This window comes from Phyllostomus discolor, chromosome 1 (assembly GCF_004126475.2).
Source record: "Phyllostomus discolor isolate MPI-MPIP mPhyDis1 chromosome 1, mPhyDis1.pri.v3, whole genome shotgun sequence".
In the NCBI taxonomy this organism is placed as follows: domain Eukaryota; kingdom Metazoa; phylum Chordata; class Mammalia; order Chiroptera; family Phyllostomidae; genus Phyllostomus; species Phyllostomus discolor.
Window position 1 is genome coordinate 52,529,266 of NC_040903.2, and position 15,378 is coordinate 52,544,643.

At 37.5% G+C, this 15,378-nt stretch overlaps 1 protein-coding gene across 1 annotated transcript in view; it reads left to right on the top strand.

The window, feature by feature from the left end:
• Window positions 1–15,161, top strand: part of LOC114492403 (ankyrin repeat domain-containing protein 26-like) — a 108,184-nt gene extending 93,023 nt beyond the window's left edge. The window contains exons 29-34 of the mRNA XM_036022578.1: window positions 547–676; window positions 7,159–7,449; window positions 7,986–8,200; window positions 9,383–9,611; window positions 13,729–13,774; window positions 14,916–15,161. Coding sequence (XP_035878471.1) covers window positions 547–676; window positions 7,159–7,449; window positions 7,986–8,200; window positions 9,383–9,611; window positions 13,729–13,774; window positions 14,916–15,052 — 1,048 coding nt within the window. The 3' untranslated portion in view covers window positions 15,053–15,161. The remainder of the gene's footprint in view (window positions 1–546; window positions 677–7,158; window positions 7,450–7,985; window positions 8,201–9,382; window positions 9,612–13,728; window positions 13,775–14,915) is intronic.
• Window positions 15,162–15,378: the final 217 nt, after the last annotated feature.

Sequence of the window (15,378 nt, forward strand, 5' to 3'; positions counted from 1 at the left end):
TCTGATTCCTTTCTTCTACAACCCTGCCCCTTTCCCAATTTCCCTTCAACTAAAACTTCAAAGATTTTTCTTTCCTGCTTCTCTTTCTGTTTTGAATGATCTCCTTCATGTTTTCCACTGGTACTTTTCTTTTTTTAAACTGTCATCATTAGGTAACAAAATATATTTTTGTGTCTTTCAAAACATTGGCATATAATTATGCTTTTCTTCTCCACTTTGGATTCTGATCTCTGGTTTCTAGTTGATATTTAATAATAGGTTAATGTTTTATATTAACATATGAAATAGTATGTTATTAATGAATATTAATAACATAAGAATGCTGTGGTTACAATATTAACACTATATCATATGTAATGAATTTTTTCATTTTATTTACATAAGATAATAATTTAGATAATGTGCTTTCAAACTATTAAATTGGAACAAATGAAAAGATTATAATTTATAGATTTGTTTATTTTATATGACAGGACATAATATCTGTTAAAATAATTATTAAGTATTTACCTTAAAGAATTTGACTTATTTTGTGCATTTCTGCAGATTTAAGAAACTCTTAAAAATTACAAGAAGGAAGCTAAGTGAATATGAAAATGGAGAGCTTAGTTTCCCTGGAGATTTAAAACCAAATCAAACTGAAGTGGATATTCAGATTAATATGTTAAAACATAAGGTAATTTTTAATCAGTTTTGGGACCCTAAAATCACCTAATTTGGGGAATTATATATCATTCAGTGCTTTGAACAGTGAAATACAAACCTTTCTACTAGTTTTTATACGCAATGTCAGTGAAAGAGCTTTTTTGTCATTTTACTGTACAAAAGGATTACTGCTAACTCTCCTGTGTCTGGAGCCCCAGCAAGAACCATACCATGACAGGAGCCCAAGCACCGGCATGAGATCCAAAGATTTTTTTGGTTAGCAGCTTTATTGAAATATAATGAGTATACTCCACAGTTCACTCATTGACAGTGTGCACTTTTGTGGCTTTTTGTATATTCAGAGTTACATGGTCATCATCATAATCAATTTGAGAACATCTTCATCTCCCTAAAGAGTAACCCTGTGCCCTTCAGCAAACACCCTGTGCCAGTTTCCACGTCCACACTCTCTCTAGCCTTCGGGAGCCACTGCTATACTCTCTGTCTCCACAGGTTTGTCTCTTCTGGGCCTTTCATATCAGTGGAATCACATAATATGCGGTCCTTTGTGACTGCCTTTTTAATTTAGCATAATGTTTTTAAGGTATCATTAGTACTTAATTTCTGTTTATTGCTGAATAACATTTCATCATATGTAGTAGCTACAATTTTTTATCTATTCATCATTTGATGGACCTGTGGATTGTTTTCACTCATTGACATTGTTAATAATGCTGCTGTGAACACTCATGGCCAAATTCTTAAGTGAACCTATGTTTCTGTTCTCTTGGGAATATATTTATAAATAGAATAGTTGGTCATATCTTTAAACTGTTGAGGTACAGCCAGACTGTTTGCCAAAGCGGCTGCACCATTTTCATTTTTATTTGCAGTGTAAGGTTTCCAGTTTGTCCACATTCTTGCCAACACTTGTCATTACCTGTCTTTTGATTATAGCTATCCTAGAAAGAGTGAAATGGCATCTTATTGTGGTTTTGATTTGCAATTTTCTAGTGACTAATGGTGTTGACTGTCTTTTTGCATGCTTATTATCCATTTGTATATCTTATTTGAAGAAGTGTCCATTCAGTTATTTTGCCCATTTGGATTGCTTTTTATTATTGAATTGTAAGATTTTTTATATATATCCTAGATACAAATCTGTTATTAGATACAAGATTTTTAAATATTTCTCCCACTCACTAGATTACCTTATCAGTTTCTTGATAGTATCCTTTAAAACACAGAGGTTTTGGATTATGATGAAGTCTAGGTAATCTACAGTATTTTTGTCTTTTGGTTTCACATCTAAGAAAAATATCCAAATCCAGTCATGAAGATATACACCTGTATTTTCTTCTAAGAGTTTTATAGTTTTAGGTTTTACATTTTGAGGTAATTTTTATCTATGGTATGAAGTAGCGGTCTAATTTTATTCTTTTGCATGCAAATATCCAGTTGTCCCAATGCCATTTGTTAAAAAGACTATTCATGTCTGATTTAATTGTTTGATACCCTTCTTGAAAAGCACTTAGCCATAAATGTGAGGGTTAATTTTTGTATTCTCCCATCTAACTCATTGATCTGTATGTCTGTCCTTATTCCAGTACTGAATCAAATTTTATGAGAACTCTTTCCTGGTCATCTTGCATATTACCAGTTTTATGTAATATTAAAGTCAGTGTAGTGGAATGTCCTTAACTCTACTTTTGTGAAGATCTTTTGCCTCTTGATGCTAGTTCTGATGTGATGGGAAAGTAATCTTACAGAGATAATATTCATTCCTCTTTTTCTCCATTTAAACCTTTAGTCTCTAACCCAGTGCCTCTAACTTCATTACTATTCCATTAAATCCTGGTAACAGGGTCTGCTGACTTAGCCATTTACTTCATTGTGTTTAACTCATAATTCATAGACTCATTGACAGATTTCACTGCCCCTCTTCAGTAAATGGTATTGGCAAAATCAGACAGATACATACAAAAAAAATGAAACTAGACCACCAAATACACCATACACAAGAATAAACTCAAAATGGATTAAAGACTTAAATGTAAGTCATGAAACCATAAAATCCTAGAAAAAACATAGGCAGTAATGTTTCAGACATTTCTCTTAGCAGTATTTTTGCTGATATATCTCCTGGACAGGGAAAACAAAGGAAAAATAAACATATGGGACTACATCAAAATAAAAAGCTTTTGCACAGCAAAAGAAGTCAACAAAATGAAAAGAAAACCCACTGAATAGAAGAACATATTTACCAATGATCCATCTGATAAGGAGTTAATATCCAAAATGTATAAAGAACTAATACAACTCAACATAAAGGAGACAAATGATCCAATTAAAAAATGGGCAGAGGACCTGAATAAACACTTCTCCAACAAGGACATGCAGATGGCCAGCAGACATATGAAAAAATGCTCAACATCACTAATCATCAGAAAGATGCAAATTAAAACAACAATAAGATATCCCCCTCACACCAGTCAGAATGGCCATCTTCAATAAAACAACAAACAACGAGCGCTGTTGAGGATGTGGGGGAAAGGGAACCCTAGTGCACTGTTGGTGGGAATGCAAACTGATGCAACCACTATGGAAAGCAGTATGAAGATACCTCAAAAAATTAAAAATGGAACTGCCTTTGACCCAGCAATCCTACTTCTGGGAATATATCTGAAGAAACCCAGAACACACACACTGATGTTTTTAGCAGCAATATTTACAATAGCCAAGAGCTAGAAACAGTCCAAGTGTCCATCAGTAGATGAGTGGGTAAAAAAATCTAGTACATGCACATGATGGAATACTACTTGACCATTGAAAAGAAGGAAATTTTACCTTTTGCGACAGCATGGATACACGTGGAGATTATTATGCTAAGTGAAATGAGCCATTTGGTGAAAGACAAATGCCATGTGATCTCACTTACATGTGGAATCTAATGAACAAAATAAAGTGACAAAATAGAAACAGAAGTATAGATACAGAGAACAGACTGTCAGAAGGGAGTGGGGTTGGGGGGCTAGATGAAAAGATGAAGGGATTAAGAAAAAATTGTATGTATAAACACATAGACCCTGATAACAGTGTGGTGATAGCCCGCGGGAAAAGGGGGTGGCAGGTGGGTGGAGGTGGGTAAGGGAAGGGAAAATGGGGCAGAAGAGAAACTTTGGGGCAGTGGGCACACAGTACAGTGTGTAGATGATATTTTATTGAATTGTACACTTGAAACCTGTATGGTTTATGAACTGATGTCACCCCAATACTCAGTTTTTTAAAAAGCTTGAAAACAGGTGAAAGTATCACCATCGTGGATTTTTTTGCAGGTTTTGCTCTACTCAATGGTGCTGCTCTCAAGGAGAGTAAGTTAGTCACCTCCCAAAAAATAAAACCTGGACTATCTCCTTTTGAATTTCAAAATTTTAAAGTCAATTTATGTGCTGTGGAGAAACATTGTGGTGTAACGTAAAGATGAGATGGTTTTACCTTTTAGTACAAACAAGCTTGAAGTAAGGCAGATGAGAAATTGTGTCTAATAGTGACAATGGACACAGTATTTGTTTTACTAGTGAGATTTTTAAATGATTTCATAATGTTCTCTATTTCCTCACTGACAGGGGAAAGGAAAACTCAGTCCTGCCCATGGACTGCTTCTCCACAGCCCTCGGCTGCTCCCTCTGAGCTCACTGTTCATCCTTTTCATCAGCAATGGCCTGTGCTTGCAGCTCCTTTCTCTGCCTGCTTCCTCCCTGTAGAACATCTGTGATACACAGGCCTCTTTTTATTGTGTCCTGTCTTACTCTCCTTTAGAACAAGCTAGCAAGCAGGGTTTCTGCTTCTACAACTCTCTTAGAAGCTTTGAGTTTCCTGTGAATTTTATTGGGGTTCATGGCATTAGAAAACCACTCTTACAAATTGATTTGGGATAAGATCTTCATCTCAAGCTTCCTATTGTAAGACAGTATTAAAGATCCCATGATCCTTAAAGGAATTTGAGAATCACCTGAAATCTTCCTGAGATGTTAAGAGTTTTCCATTCTTGGCTTCCTCCTTAGACCGTGTTTTCCTGGAAGCACCTGGATTTGATCTTAGCCCAGAAGCCTGTTCTTTATTTTAGCATTACTTGACAGTCAGACATGTGGGAGAAGCTATCAACCAGAAATGGCTATTTGAAAACAATAAGTCCTGGTTCTTTTATACTTGTTTTTAAAAGATTTTATTTATTTACTTTTAGAGAGTGGGAATGGAGGGAAAAAGAGAGGGAGAGAAATATCAGTGTATGAGAGATACATCTCTCAGTTGTCTCTCACACACCCCCAACTGGGGACCTGGCCCACAATCCAGGCATGTGCCCTGACTGGGAATCAAACCTGCAAACTTTCAGTTCACAGGCTGGCACTCAATCCACTGGGCCATATCAACCAGAGCTAATAGTCTTTCTTTAGCATAACTTCTGTATTGATTTTACTTTCAGCAGCTTCATGACAAGAGTCCCCTTCCATCCAGGTTTCAAGGGACTTTTGCTCACTGGCCTGGCAGCCTTTGCTGTCAGCCTCTTCAGGGGCCATCAGGCTTCCACTAACCATCTCTAGGAAACCCTTTTGGTTTTTATTTTCATGCTTCTGCACATTATTTCAGGTTGTACCTGCCTCTTGTTTCAAGGTACTCCTACATGTGCATGGTGTTTTGTTTTTGTGTTGTAGGTTTTTGTTTTTGTTTTTTAGTGGCAGCATTCTTTTTAATATTAGTATCTGTGCCAGTTACTTATTGCTGCTTAATAAACCACCTCCAAACCTATTGGCTCAAAACAGCATTTATCTTGTTCACAAATCTGCAGGTAGGGCAGGCTCAGTGAGGCCAGTGCATTTCTTTACCACTTGCCATCAGCTGGGATGACTTGAACCTGGGAACTAGACTCATCTTGTTCATTCACATGTTTGTCAGTTGCAGCTGGCTCTTGATTGGGACGGTAGCTGGGGCAGTCCCAGATGGAACACCTGTATGAGGACTGACTGTGTGTGGCCCGGGCTGCTGCATGCCTGACAGCATGGCTGGGTTCTCAGGGTGAGCTTTCCCAGAGAGAGAAAGTCAGATGGAAGCTGTATCACCCAGACATGGACATCACCCAGCAGTTCCACCATATTCCATTCTCCAGGAACTGGTTACTTACAAAGCCAGCACCTGTTTGATGGGAGGTGTGCCAAAGAATCTGTAGATGTGTTTTAAAAACTCCTATCACTCACCTTTTCTTACCAAATAAAGGAAAGTAGTATAGGGTTAGCCAAAAAGTTTATTTGGGTTTTTTCCATAAGATGGCTCTAGTAGTGCTTAGTTGTCTTAACTTCATTCAAAACAATTTTGTTAGACTTAATTGTGACAGCTGCCATATCAGCATGCATTTTTTTAAAAACTTATCAAAATTGGTGAATTTTTGTGTAGCCATTTTAATATTGAAGATGGAAGAAACAACATTTTCAGCATATTATGCTCTATTATTTCAAGAAGGGTGAAAATGCAACAAATGCAAAAAAAAAAAAGACTTAATGTGAAAAGTGGTTTGTAAACTTTCATGCTGAAGATTCCTCTCTGGATGATGCTCCATGGTCAGATAGACCAACTGAAGTTGATAGCAGTCAAATTGAGACATTGAGAACAATCAATGTTATATACCACATGGCAGATATCCAACTTAATATTCCAAATCAATAAAGTTATTGGTGAAAATGAAAACTACTCATATGTCTTTTATTTTATATAAAAAATAAATGAACTTTCCAACCAACTCAATATTTTTCAAGTCAGTATGATGGAATTTCCAGCAAGTTTTTGTTTAGCACATTCTCTTATTTTGTGGGAAGTAACAAAGAATTACAAGATAGTACTACTGAATTACGCCTGTTGTTGTTATTGTTTTAAAAAATATATAGCTCATCTCACTAAACTTTTATAGTGGAAGATATGATTTCTCCTTAACCCTGGAAGTCATTTCTTCTTGGAGTGCAATTCAAATTAGCATTAAACATTTATAGTTCATTACAGGTGTATGGCATTAGAATCTATATAACATGCATTAATTAGACTATTATTTTTGAAGTTTTATCTTGGGAGGCATTTATTGACTTAGGCCTAAATAAAATAACTCAATATGATATCCCTAAAACTCCTTTAAAAGTTATGTTGGGAAAGAGGTAAGAAACTTTCTGCTTGGAGGTGACTTGTCATTTTGTGGCAGAAGACATGAAAACAGTCATAGAAAAAAGTAAAAATCAAGTGCAGACGTTGTATGGCAAAGATGATGACATTAAATATATTTTTTGTGACTCCTGGTCTTTTTAACTTTGTTCTGATTATGAGAAATTAAAAATTTCACATTATAAATCTCTGCTACAGTACCTATAACATTTTATTGCAACTGAATTTGTTTCAAAATCTGATACTTGTGTTGAGTTAGACTGTCCTCAGTCTGCACCTTCATAACCAAACTCTTTTATTTTATTCATGCAGAATGATGATCTTACAGCAAAACTGGAAGCTGTGTCTTCAAAATGTCAACATCTGGATGAAAAAAATAAATGTCTTCAACAGGAGTTACTATCTATGAAAGCATTACAAAAGAAATGTGAAAAACTAAAGAATGAAAAGAAGAAGTGGAAACAAGAAGGAATAAACCTCAAAACACATATGGAAATGAATATGGTAGAATTCCGTGAATTAGAACAGTATAAACGGAAAATTGAAGAAAGAGCAAGACAGGATATAGAAGAAAAATTAGAAGAAGTCAATCTATTTTTACAGGTTAATGTATTGATCTTTAATTCATTTCACTGCAGGTTACATTTTGGAAATATACATTGTATATCTTTCCTCTACTTAATAGCAGTTTGTTTCGTAAATTTAAGGAAGGAAAGTAGAATGTTTCTGTCTTTCAGTATTTCCAGTTTCCATCACTATTATCGCTGAAATGATCTTTCAGAATATTCTTACTAGAGGATCATTTTATTTTAAAGACCAGTTCGTATAAAACAAGAATATTAGGAATAAAAATAAATAAAGTACAATTTTAAAATTATATCATTATTAATTTATATTCAATGTTTTTATTTTAAATTGATTCTGCTATTCTTTGAATTATCAGAATGCATGAGCACTAATAAAAGAAAGATATAAGTTTATTTTTATAATTTATAATTCAGTTGACATTGCTAATAAACATTTTACATTTTTTTGTATTTAAAGTTGCTTTCTGAATCATTGACTCATAACTAAGGAAAACAAATGTAATTGTTCAGATTATACTTATTTTAAAAATGTATCCTTCTTATTTGCTTTAGACACAAGCAGCATCTCAAGAAAACCTAGAGCAGTTAAGAGAGAATCACAACGCTGCAATGAGAAATCAGCTGGAACTTAGAATTAAAGATCTGGAGTCTGAACTCACCAAAATAAAAATTTCTCAAAATTCTAAAGAAATAAATTTGGAAAAATATAAGCAACTCTATCTGGAAGAAATAGAAAGTAGAAAGTCATTAGCAAATATACTAAACAAGTAAGTCAAAACACAGAATCAGAGAAAACAAATTTACCACATTAATTCATTTCAAAAGAATAATTTTTATGGAATCAGGTTCATGAGATGAGTAGAAAGTGGATGCTAACTAAGTAGTGTCATGTGGGAAATGATAATAGTGAATGAACTTATCTTTCAAGTGTTCGTCCAGGACAGTTTGCATCTCTCCCCCAGTTTTGGTTTTACATGACTGTTTTCTTCCCTGTTTTCATATAGTCAACCTGATCTACTAGTCTTTAAGCTGCTTTTGAAGCTTTATAATTTAGACAATGGTTTTATTATAAAAGTGCTTGTTTCAATTCCCTAAAATAGAAATATTAATGAGTTTAATTATTTTTTGGAAGATATCAACTTAGACCCAAAGGGTTCGAGTACTGGGTGCATTCTGGCACTTGGTAAATTTACTTTCTTGATTGTGATCTTTGTTATCATCACCAGAGGGCGCCTTGAGACAAACTATCTTCTCTGCATGAAGACATGGGAGTTCCATAGGGAAAGGTTAACATAGGGGTGAAGGGCAGTAAAACTGACAAAATGGCTAAAAATAATCAGGTGGTCTGTGGAGGGGGTGTGTGGCAGACGGAAGGGGCAGATCCCACCTTCAGTGCCTTGGTAACGAGGTTGTAATTGCCTCTGGTGCTGTTTCAGTTCACTTTGATCACCAACTAGGATATCTTGTTCCCTCAGAGGTTGTTGCTCTAAATTAAGCCTGGTTCCAAGTGGGTAAAATATCCAAGGTAATGAGTGTATTGTACAAGAGTGGTGAAAGCAAATGCTTGACAGTGTCTATGAAGGATTTTTTTAAATCTCTAAACTGGTTTACTAAATATGTCCAGGAGCATCCTCAAGAATCTTGTAAGTACAGCCCTTCCAGAAGGCAGCAAGTATCACCTGATAAGAGCATCACTGAGAGCCAGTCCTCTCCCCTCCCTGCTGTGAGTTACTCCATCATCACCAGGAACCTCCCCACCCCAGAATCACATGGACTTCTTTAAAACAGTTTAGAACCTCTACTTGTATCTGTAGGCCTGCTCTGACACATTATCAGTGTTACAATGCTGTTCAGTGGAAAATTCCATTTACTGTTGAGGCAACTTTAAAAAATGCATGTCACTGAGGGAAAAATGAAATACTAAGCATTTGTTTTTCCAATCTTCACAGGACTAACGAGAGGCTAGCAGAGCTCAACACTGAACTTCTCCTGCAGAAACAGCAGAACAGATCTTTACTCAGCACTCTTCATCCAAAGCCAGGCCTGGAGATGCCTTGTGTTGGAAATCTTAACAGTAGTTTGGTGCTCTATGGAAGCTTTACTCCAAGGGAAAACTTGGTGGTTCCTACCTCAAGGCCACAGACTTCAAGTAAGAACATGGAGACTTACTTGATCAAGGTGAATTATATTATCTTTTTTCTCTTGGGCTTCAGATTTCTGATATAATTTTAGTGTTTAATTTGTTGAAATTCCAAGTTGTTTCATTGGCTAATGCACACTAATAAAAGCTTAATATTTGTGCTAATATAGAAAAGACACACATTTTACAATCTTTTTTAAGTGCCCAGATCTCTCATTTTAAAGAGATGCCTGTTATTAACTTTACCCAACAAATGTAACGAAACTGATGCACTTTAAATTTTTTGACAAGTTACATATAATCTCAATTTTGGAAATTAAATATTATTACCTAATAACCAGTGATGTTCTTGGAGATGCTCTGGCTTACTTTCTAGTGGATTTTAGATTGGTGATGGTTCGTAACAATTTTAAAGTTTTGCTGTGCCCTGATTTCCCACCCCTAAGCATAAGGGAGTGATTGACATCCAAGCAGCTAACCATATGTGCATTTTTGTTATTTAAATGAAACTGAGATAAATCCTTTTTATGAATCAAATAATCTTGTAATGCGAAAATAATTAATTTCTGTTTTTAAGTGAAAATTTTTGTCATTTTGTTATGTGAAAGAACATTCTTAATTGCTATTTTACTAACAGCATTTTAATTTCAGTATTTATACAATGTCTTGCTGAGGAATTATCCATTTTCTAAATTGTTAAATTAGGCAAATATTCAAATTGTTAATATTTTAAATTAATTTTTTGCTATTTGATTTTTTTAAGTGAAGTTCACTTATGTCTGTATATCTTGCCAGCACTTGAATTACTGATGACTAAGATGGCAATGGTAGGGAGTCTTGAAATAGCAACTAGTTTTCATTGTGTATCATTGTTATTAAAATATCCATTCTTTATCTTATTTATTCAGTTCTTCAGCCCCAGAATTTGTCTATTTATAGTTTTCATCTCTTTGGTAAATTACTCCTGTTCACTAATTTTATTTCTGACCTGCCTTTTTCAGTTTTCTTGTATCTTGTTGAGTTTCTTCATGACTGCTATTTTGATTTCTCCATGATTTCCATCACAAGTTTTTGCTACTTTGAGTTTCTTTCTGGAGAATTGTCCTTTTCTCTCTGTGTTACTCTTCCCGTGGTGGTCCAGGCTGCTTGACAAGTCGACCCTCTGCTGGCTTGTTTGAAGTAGCGCACACTTTTCTTACCAAGAATGTTTTGCTTTTCACAATTCAGCAGGTTGATGATTGGAGTTCTTTCTTTTGTTTTCCAGTAGATGGTACTATAGCGCAGTTTTTGTTTTTTCCTACTGCTGCTACTTAAGCCTGGGCAGGAGTTGGATGGCTGCCTGGCCTGGCCTGGCGAGGGTGGGGGGCCTGGCTGGCCTTGGACATTTGCACGACATTTGCACATCATTTGCACATCAGAGTGGTGGCCTGGGTGGTGGTGCTGTATCCCATCATCTGGGTCTCTGGGCACCACCACCATGGCAGAGGGATGTGGCCAGTTGAGAGGAACCAGTCTGTGAGCCCACTGAGGTGCTACCTGGTTCCCTGTGGTCACTGGCAGTGCTATGTTGTGGCCCGGCAGCTGGGCCTTGTCTCTGCTGCTGCTCCTGGTCTGTGGTGGTGGGAGCATGGCTGCACCTGGGGAGGGGTCTGGATTGGGGGGAGGAGGCAGTGGTACTGGGCTGTGGTTTGGGGGCTGCACCCTGACTCCTCCACTGCTATGCTGTTGCTGGGGCTGCAGGATCAGCCTTGTCCTTAGAGAACTGTTCTTAATTGTGTTGTTTTGCTCTCTTATATTCCAAATTGCTGATTTGATTCTTAGCTTAATCTACTATCCTGTTGAATCTGTGCAAATTATTCTTCATTTCACTTGGTATATCCTTCATCTCTGTCTGGTTCTTTTTTATGGTTTCCACATGCTTTTTTTGCTGTTGTAGTTCTAAGTTCACTGAGCATCCTTATAACCAGTGATTGAGCCCTGCATCTAGTAGGTTGCTTGTCTCATTTGTTTAGTTATTTTTCTGGAGTTTTGTTCTGTCCTTTCATTTGGGCCATGTTTCTTTGTCTCCTTATTTTGGCAGCCTCCCTGTGTTTGTTTCTGTGTATTAGTAGAGCTGCTGTGTCTCCCAGGCTTGGTAGAGTGGCCTTGTGCAGTAGGTGTTCTGTAGGGTCTAGTGGCACAACCTCCCCACTCACACAAGCTTGGCTGGCACTCCAGGAGTGTCCCCTGTGTGGGCTGTGTACACCCTCCATTTATGGTTGAGCATTGATTGTTGTTGGTACATCAATGGGAGGGATTTACTCCCAGGTCATTTGGCTGCAAGGACTGGCTGTGACCATTGACCGCTGTGGAGGGTCAGCTATGCAGGGACCCACCCCACAGAGCAGGGCCTACTTACCTGGGGTCTGGTGCCATCTGAGTCTGCCCCTCAAGTGTGTCACTTATGGAATGGTTGGATGGTGCTTCAGTGTGGTCCAGAGCTTTCCAATGGGTGTACCAACTTTGGGGCCTCCTGGAAGGTGCAGGCCAAGGTCAGCTGCCCCCTGTGTTCTGCCCAGGGCCAACTAGCATGAGCTACAAATTGATCTGCAGATGGCTGCTACTTATGTTGGGCTTGGAGGAGGACAAAATGCAAACCAAGGCTAGCTGCCGCTAGTGCTAGGTTGGGGCCCCTTAGCGAGAGGTATGGAGCACGCTAAGGCTGGATGCTACTTGTTTGCAATATTTTGGGAAAGTCAAAAGCATGAGCAAGACAGGCCATTTGCACAAAAAAGCCACTAGAGACAACTTAAGTGGGCCCACTGGTTGGGTGGGATGGGGTCTCAGGGAATCACCCGGGCAGAGCAAACACTGTGAGTCTGTCTGATTGGTAGAGACTCAGATATTGTGCCCACCTGCCCACTCTGTAGTGGGCCAGGGTCTCAGAAAGGGAGCAATGGCCTCTGCTAGCATTTCTGTCTGGCAGAAAACTGCCCCCGCCCCCAGCTGTTGTCCAGATGCCATACAACTCAGTTCCTCCCTGGATATCTCTTTTGCTTTTTGAGCTGCTGTCCCCATATTGAAGCTCAAAGGGAGTGAGTCCAAGAAAGTCTGTGTGTGGGCCCTTTAAGGGGAATGCTCAGAACTCCAAAAATCCTCTGTCTCACTCAGCCTCAATCCCCACTGCTTTTCACAGTCGGAAGCTATGGGGACTTCTCTTCCTGGCACTGGAATCCTGGGCTGGGGGGCATGTTATGGGGCTGGAACCCCTCACTTCTCAGGATATCTGCAGCCAAGATATCCCTCCTGATATCTACCCACCGAACATGGTCGTGGAACCAGCCCATTCTGCGTCTCTGCCCCTCCTTCCAGTCTCAGTGTGGCTTCTTTAAATCCCTCATTGTAGGACTTTTAATCAGCTAGATTTCAGGAGGTTCTGAGTGCTGGTTGTTCTGTAATTTAGTGGTAACTTTGCTATGGTTGTGGATGTGAGTGATGCATTTACCTACATTGCCATCTTGACCAGAAGTCCCTGATTAAATTTTTATAAAGGGCAGTTTTACTAACAATTGCAAAGTAATGCATTCCATGTAAAATATGATTTGACTTGTTTAAACTTCTTTATACCAATAAGATCAGACATCACTTTTCTGAAGTCATGTTTATTCAATAGATCAATATCAATTGTACTTTTTATCAGATTAATCTAAGTGGCATTTATATATCTATGTTCTCTATTATCTAAAAGTTAGTGGAAATTGACTTTATTTATGTGATTATTTATTTATTTATTTCCACAATCCCCAAGTTAGGTGTAGTCTCTAAAATTGTTACACAGTCCTGAGCAGTGTGGCTCAGTTGGTTGAGTGTCCTCCAACAAACTGAAAAAGTTCACTGGTTCAATTTCTAGTCAGGGCACATGCCTGGCTTGTGGGTTCCATCCCTGGTCAGGGCACGTGCAAGAGGCAACCAAGTGATGTTTCTCTCTCCTATTTTCTCTCCTTCTCTTTCTCTCTCCTTTCTCCCATGTCTAAAAATAAATAAATGAAATCTCATAAAAATAAATAAAAGTTGAATAAAATTATTAAAGTATATATTTCATAAGCTATATGTTATTCCTATGATAATGTCTCTTATTTAACTTCAATACTATATATAATATTTGACTTATTTCAGATGCAGCAGGAGTTTGAAAAAACTCTAACTAGAGAACTAAAAGAAGGTATGTTGCCATGTTTTATTAATTACATTTTGATATCATTGATTTTTTTAAACAATCTGAATAGTAAACAGCATCCATTTCCATGTTTGAGTAACAGATACTGTATTAAATATTTTCTCACAGGGAATGAAAAATGTGAACACATAAATATTCATAGAGAAGAATACACTTATTTGCATTTATTCCTCATGCTCCATAGCTTTTTAAAAATTTCCTGTGTCCATGTATCTCCTTTCATTTCTGGCTTTCCCCTTCCTTTCCTCCACAGTACCTGCAGATCTGTCAGCCTGCACACTGAAACTCTAGTCAGAAAACTGGGCTGCACCCACTTCTCATGTTGTTGCTAGTGAGGTCAGGCCAAGTAGCCTGGCTCACCTAGTAATACTCAGTCAAGCAGTTACAGTTTGTATAGCAGTCACTGAGGGGCAACATTTAAATCTCCAGTCATTGACTTTGTCATTGGTTTACCTTTGACCCTCAGGAAAAACTTCAGATTCCTTTGCTTGGAGTACAGACATTGAATCCATTTAGTTCTCGCCAAACAATTCAGCCTTATCTCTAGATGCCACCCACCCCACTCTGCCCCTTTGCTCTAGCATCTACCAAACTAGACTACTACTTATTCCACAAGTGTTCTTCCTCACCTCTAGTCTGGGCATCTGCTTCATTGTCTATCTGGCATACTCTTTCCTTGTCCTTCAGGTACCAACTTACAGATGTCTCACCTCCATCAAAGAGTTGACATTACTGACACAAAACTGGGATGTCCCTTCTGTGTGCTCCAATACTGCCCTGTTAATATTAGTCATTGTATCTATGACTCTGAGTGGAAACTGCCTGCTCATCTTTTATAGTGTATGATTGCCCAGGCGTGGCCAGTGTCATATTCACCCTGTAACTCCAGTGCTTGTCATGCTCCCTTAGCGCATGGTTGTTGAACAAATGAACGATGAACAAGAAAACCAGAAGCTCTGATACACAGCCACAGCAGCAGATAACTCAGTGTGCAGCCGTGGGCAGACTGTGTTCCATAGTTACCTCATGTGTGTGTGTCATAGTCATGCATAGACGTTTTCATTCTTCACACTTACACCTATTTGTATTTTGGATAAAGAATATAATTCTACCTTTTCCCTTCCAGATGCTGCTGAATTTGAAGCTGAAACCTATAGAGCTTGTCCTGTAGCATCAACTGATCAAGCAAATTCATGTCAGGATCTCCTTTTGAAAACATCACGAGAATATGCACAGATTTTGCAGAAAAATTATATGATCTGAAATATAAATAGTACTTTATGTACTTGACTATTTACATAATATTTTAGTTATTTTCCACTAAACCCCTTGATATGTGAAATCTTTATTATAGAAAAATATTTTGGGATCACATGTGTATGATGAAAATTTCTGAATTATTTTAAACTGTTACTTGGCATCTAAGTTTTAAACAGATTTTGTAAATAAAAGCCAGCACTGTTGAATTTTACATACTCAAACTGACCAAATACCAGCTATTTAAACAACACCCAAACAACCAGGTGGTTATTCATACTTTAGTGGTATTAATTGATAGCTTTTTGTATTTTTTAATTTTTATCACTATA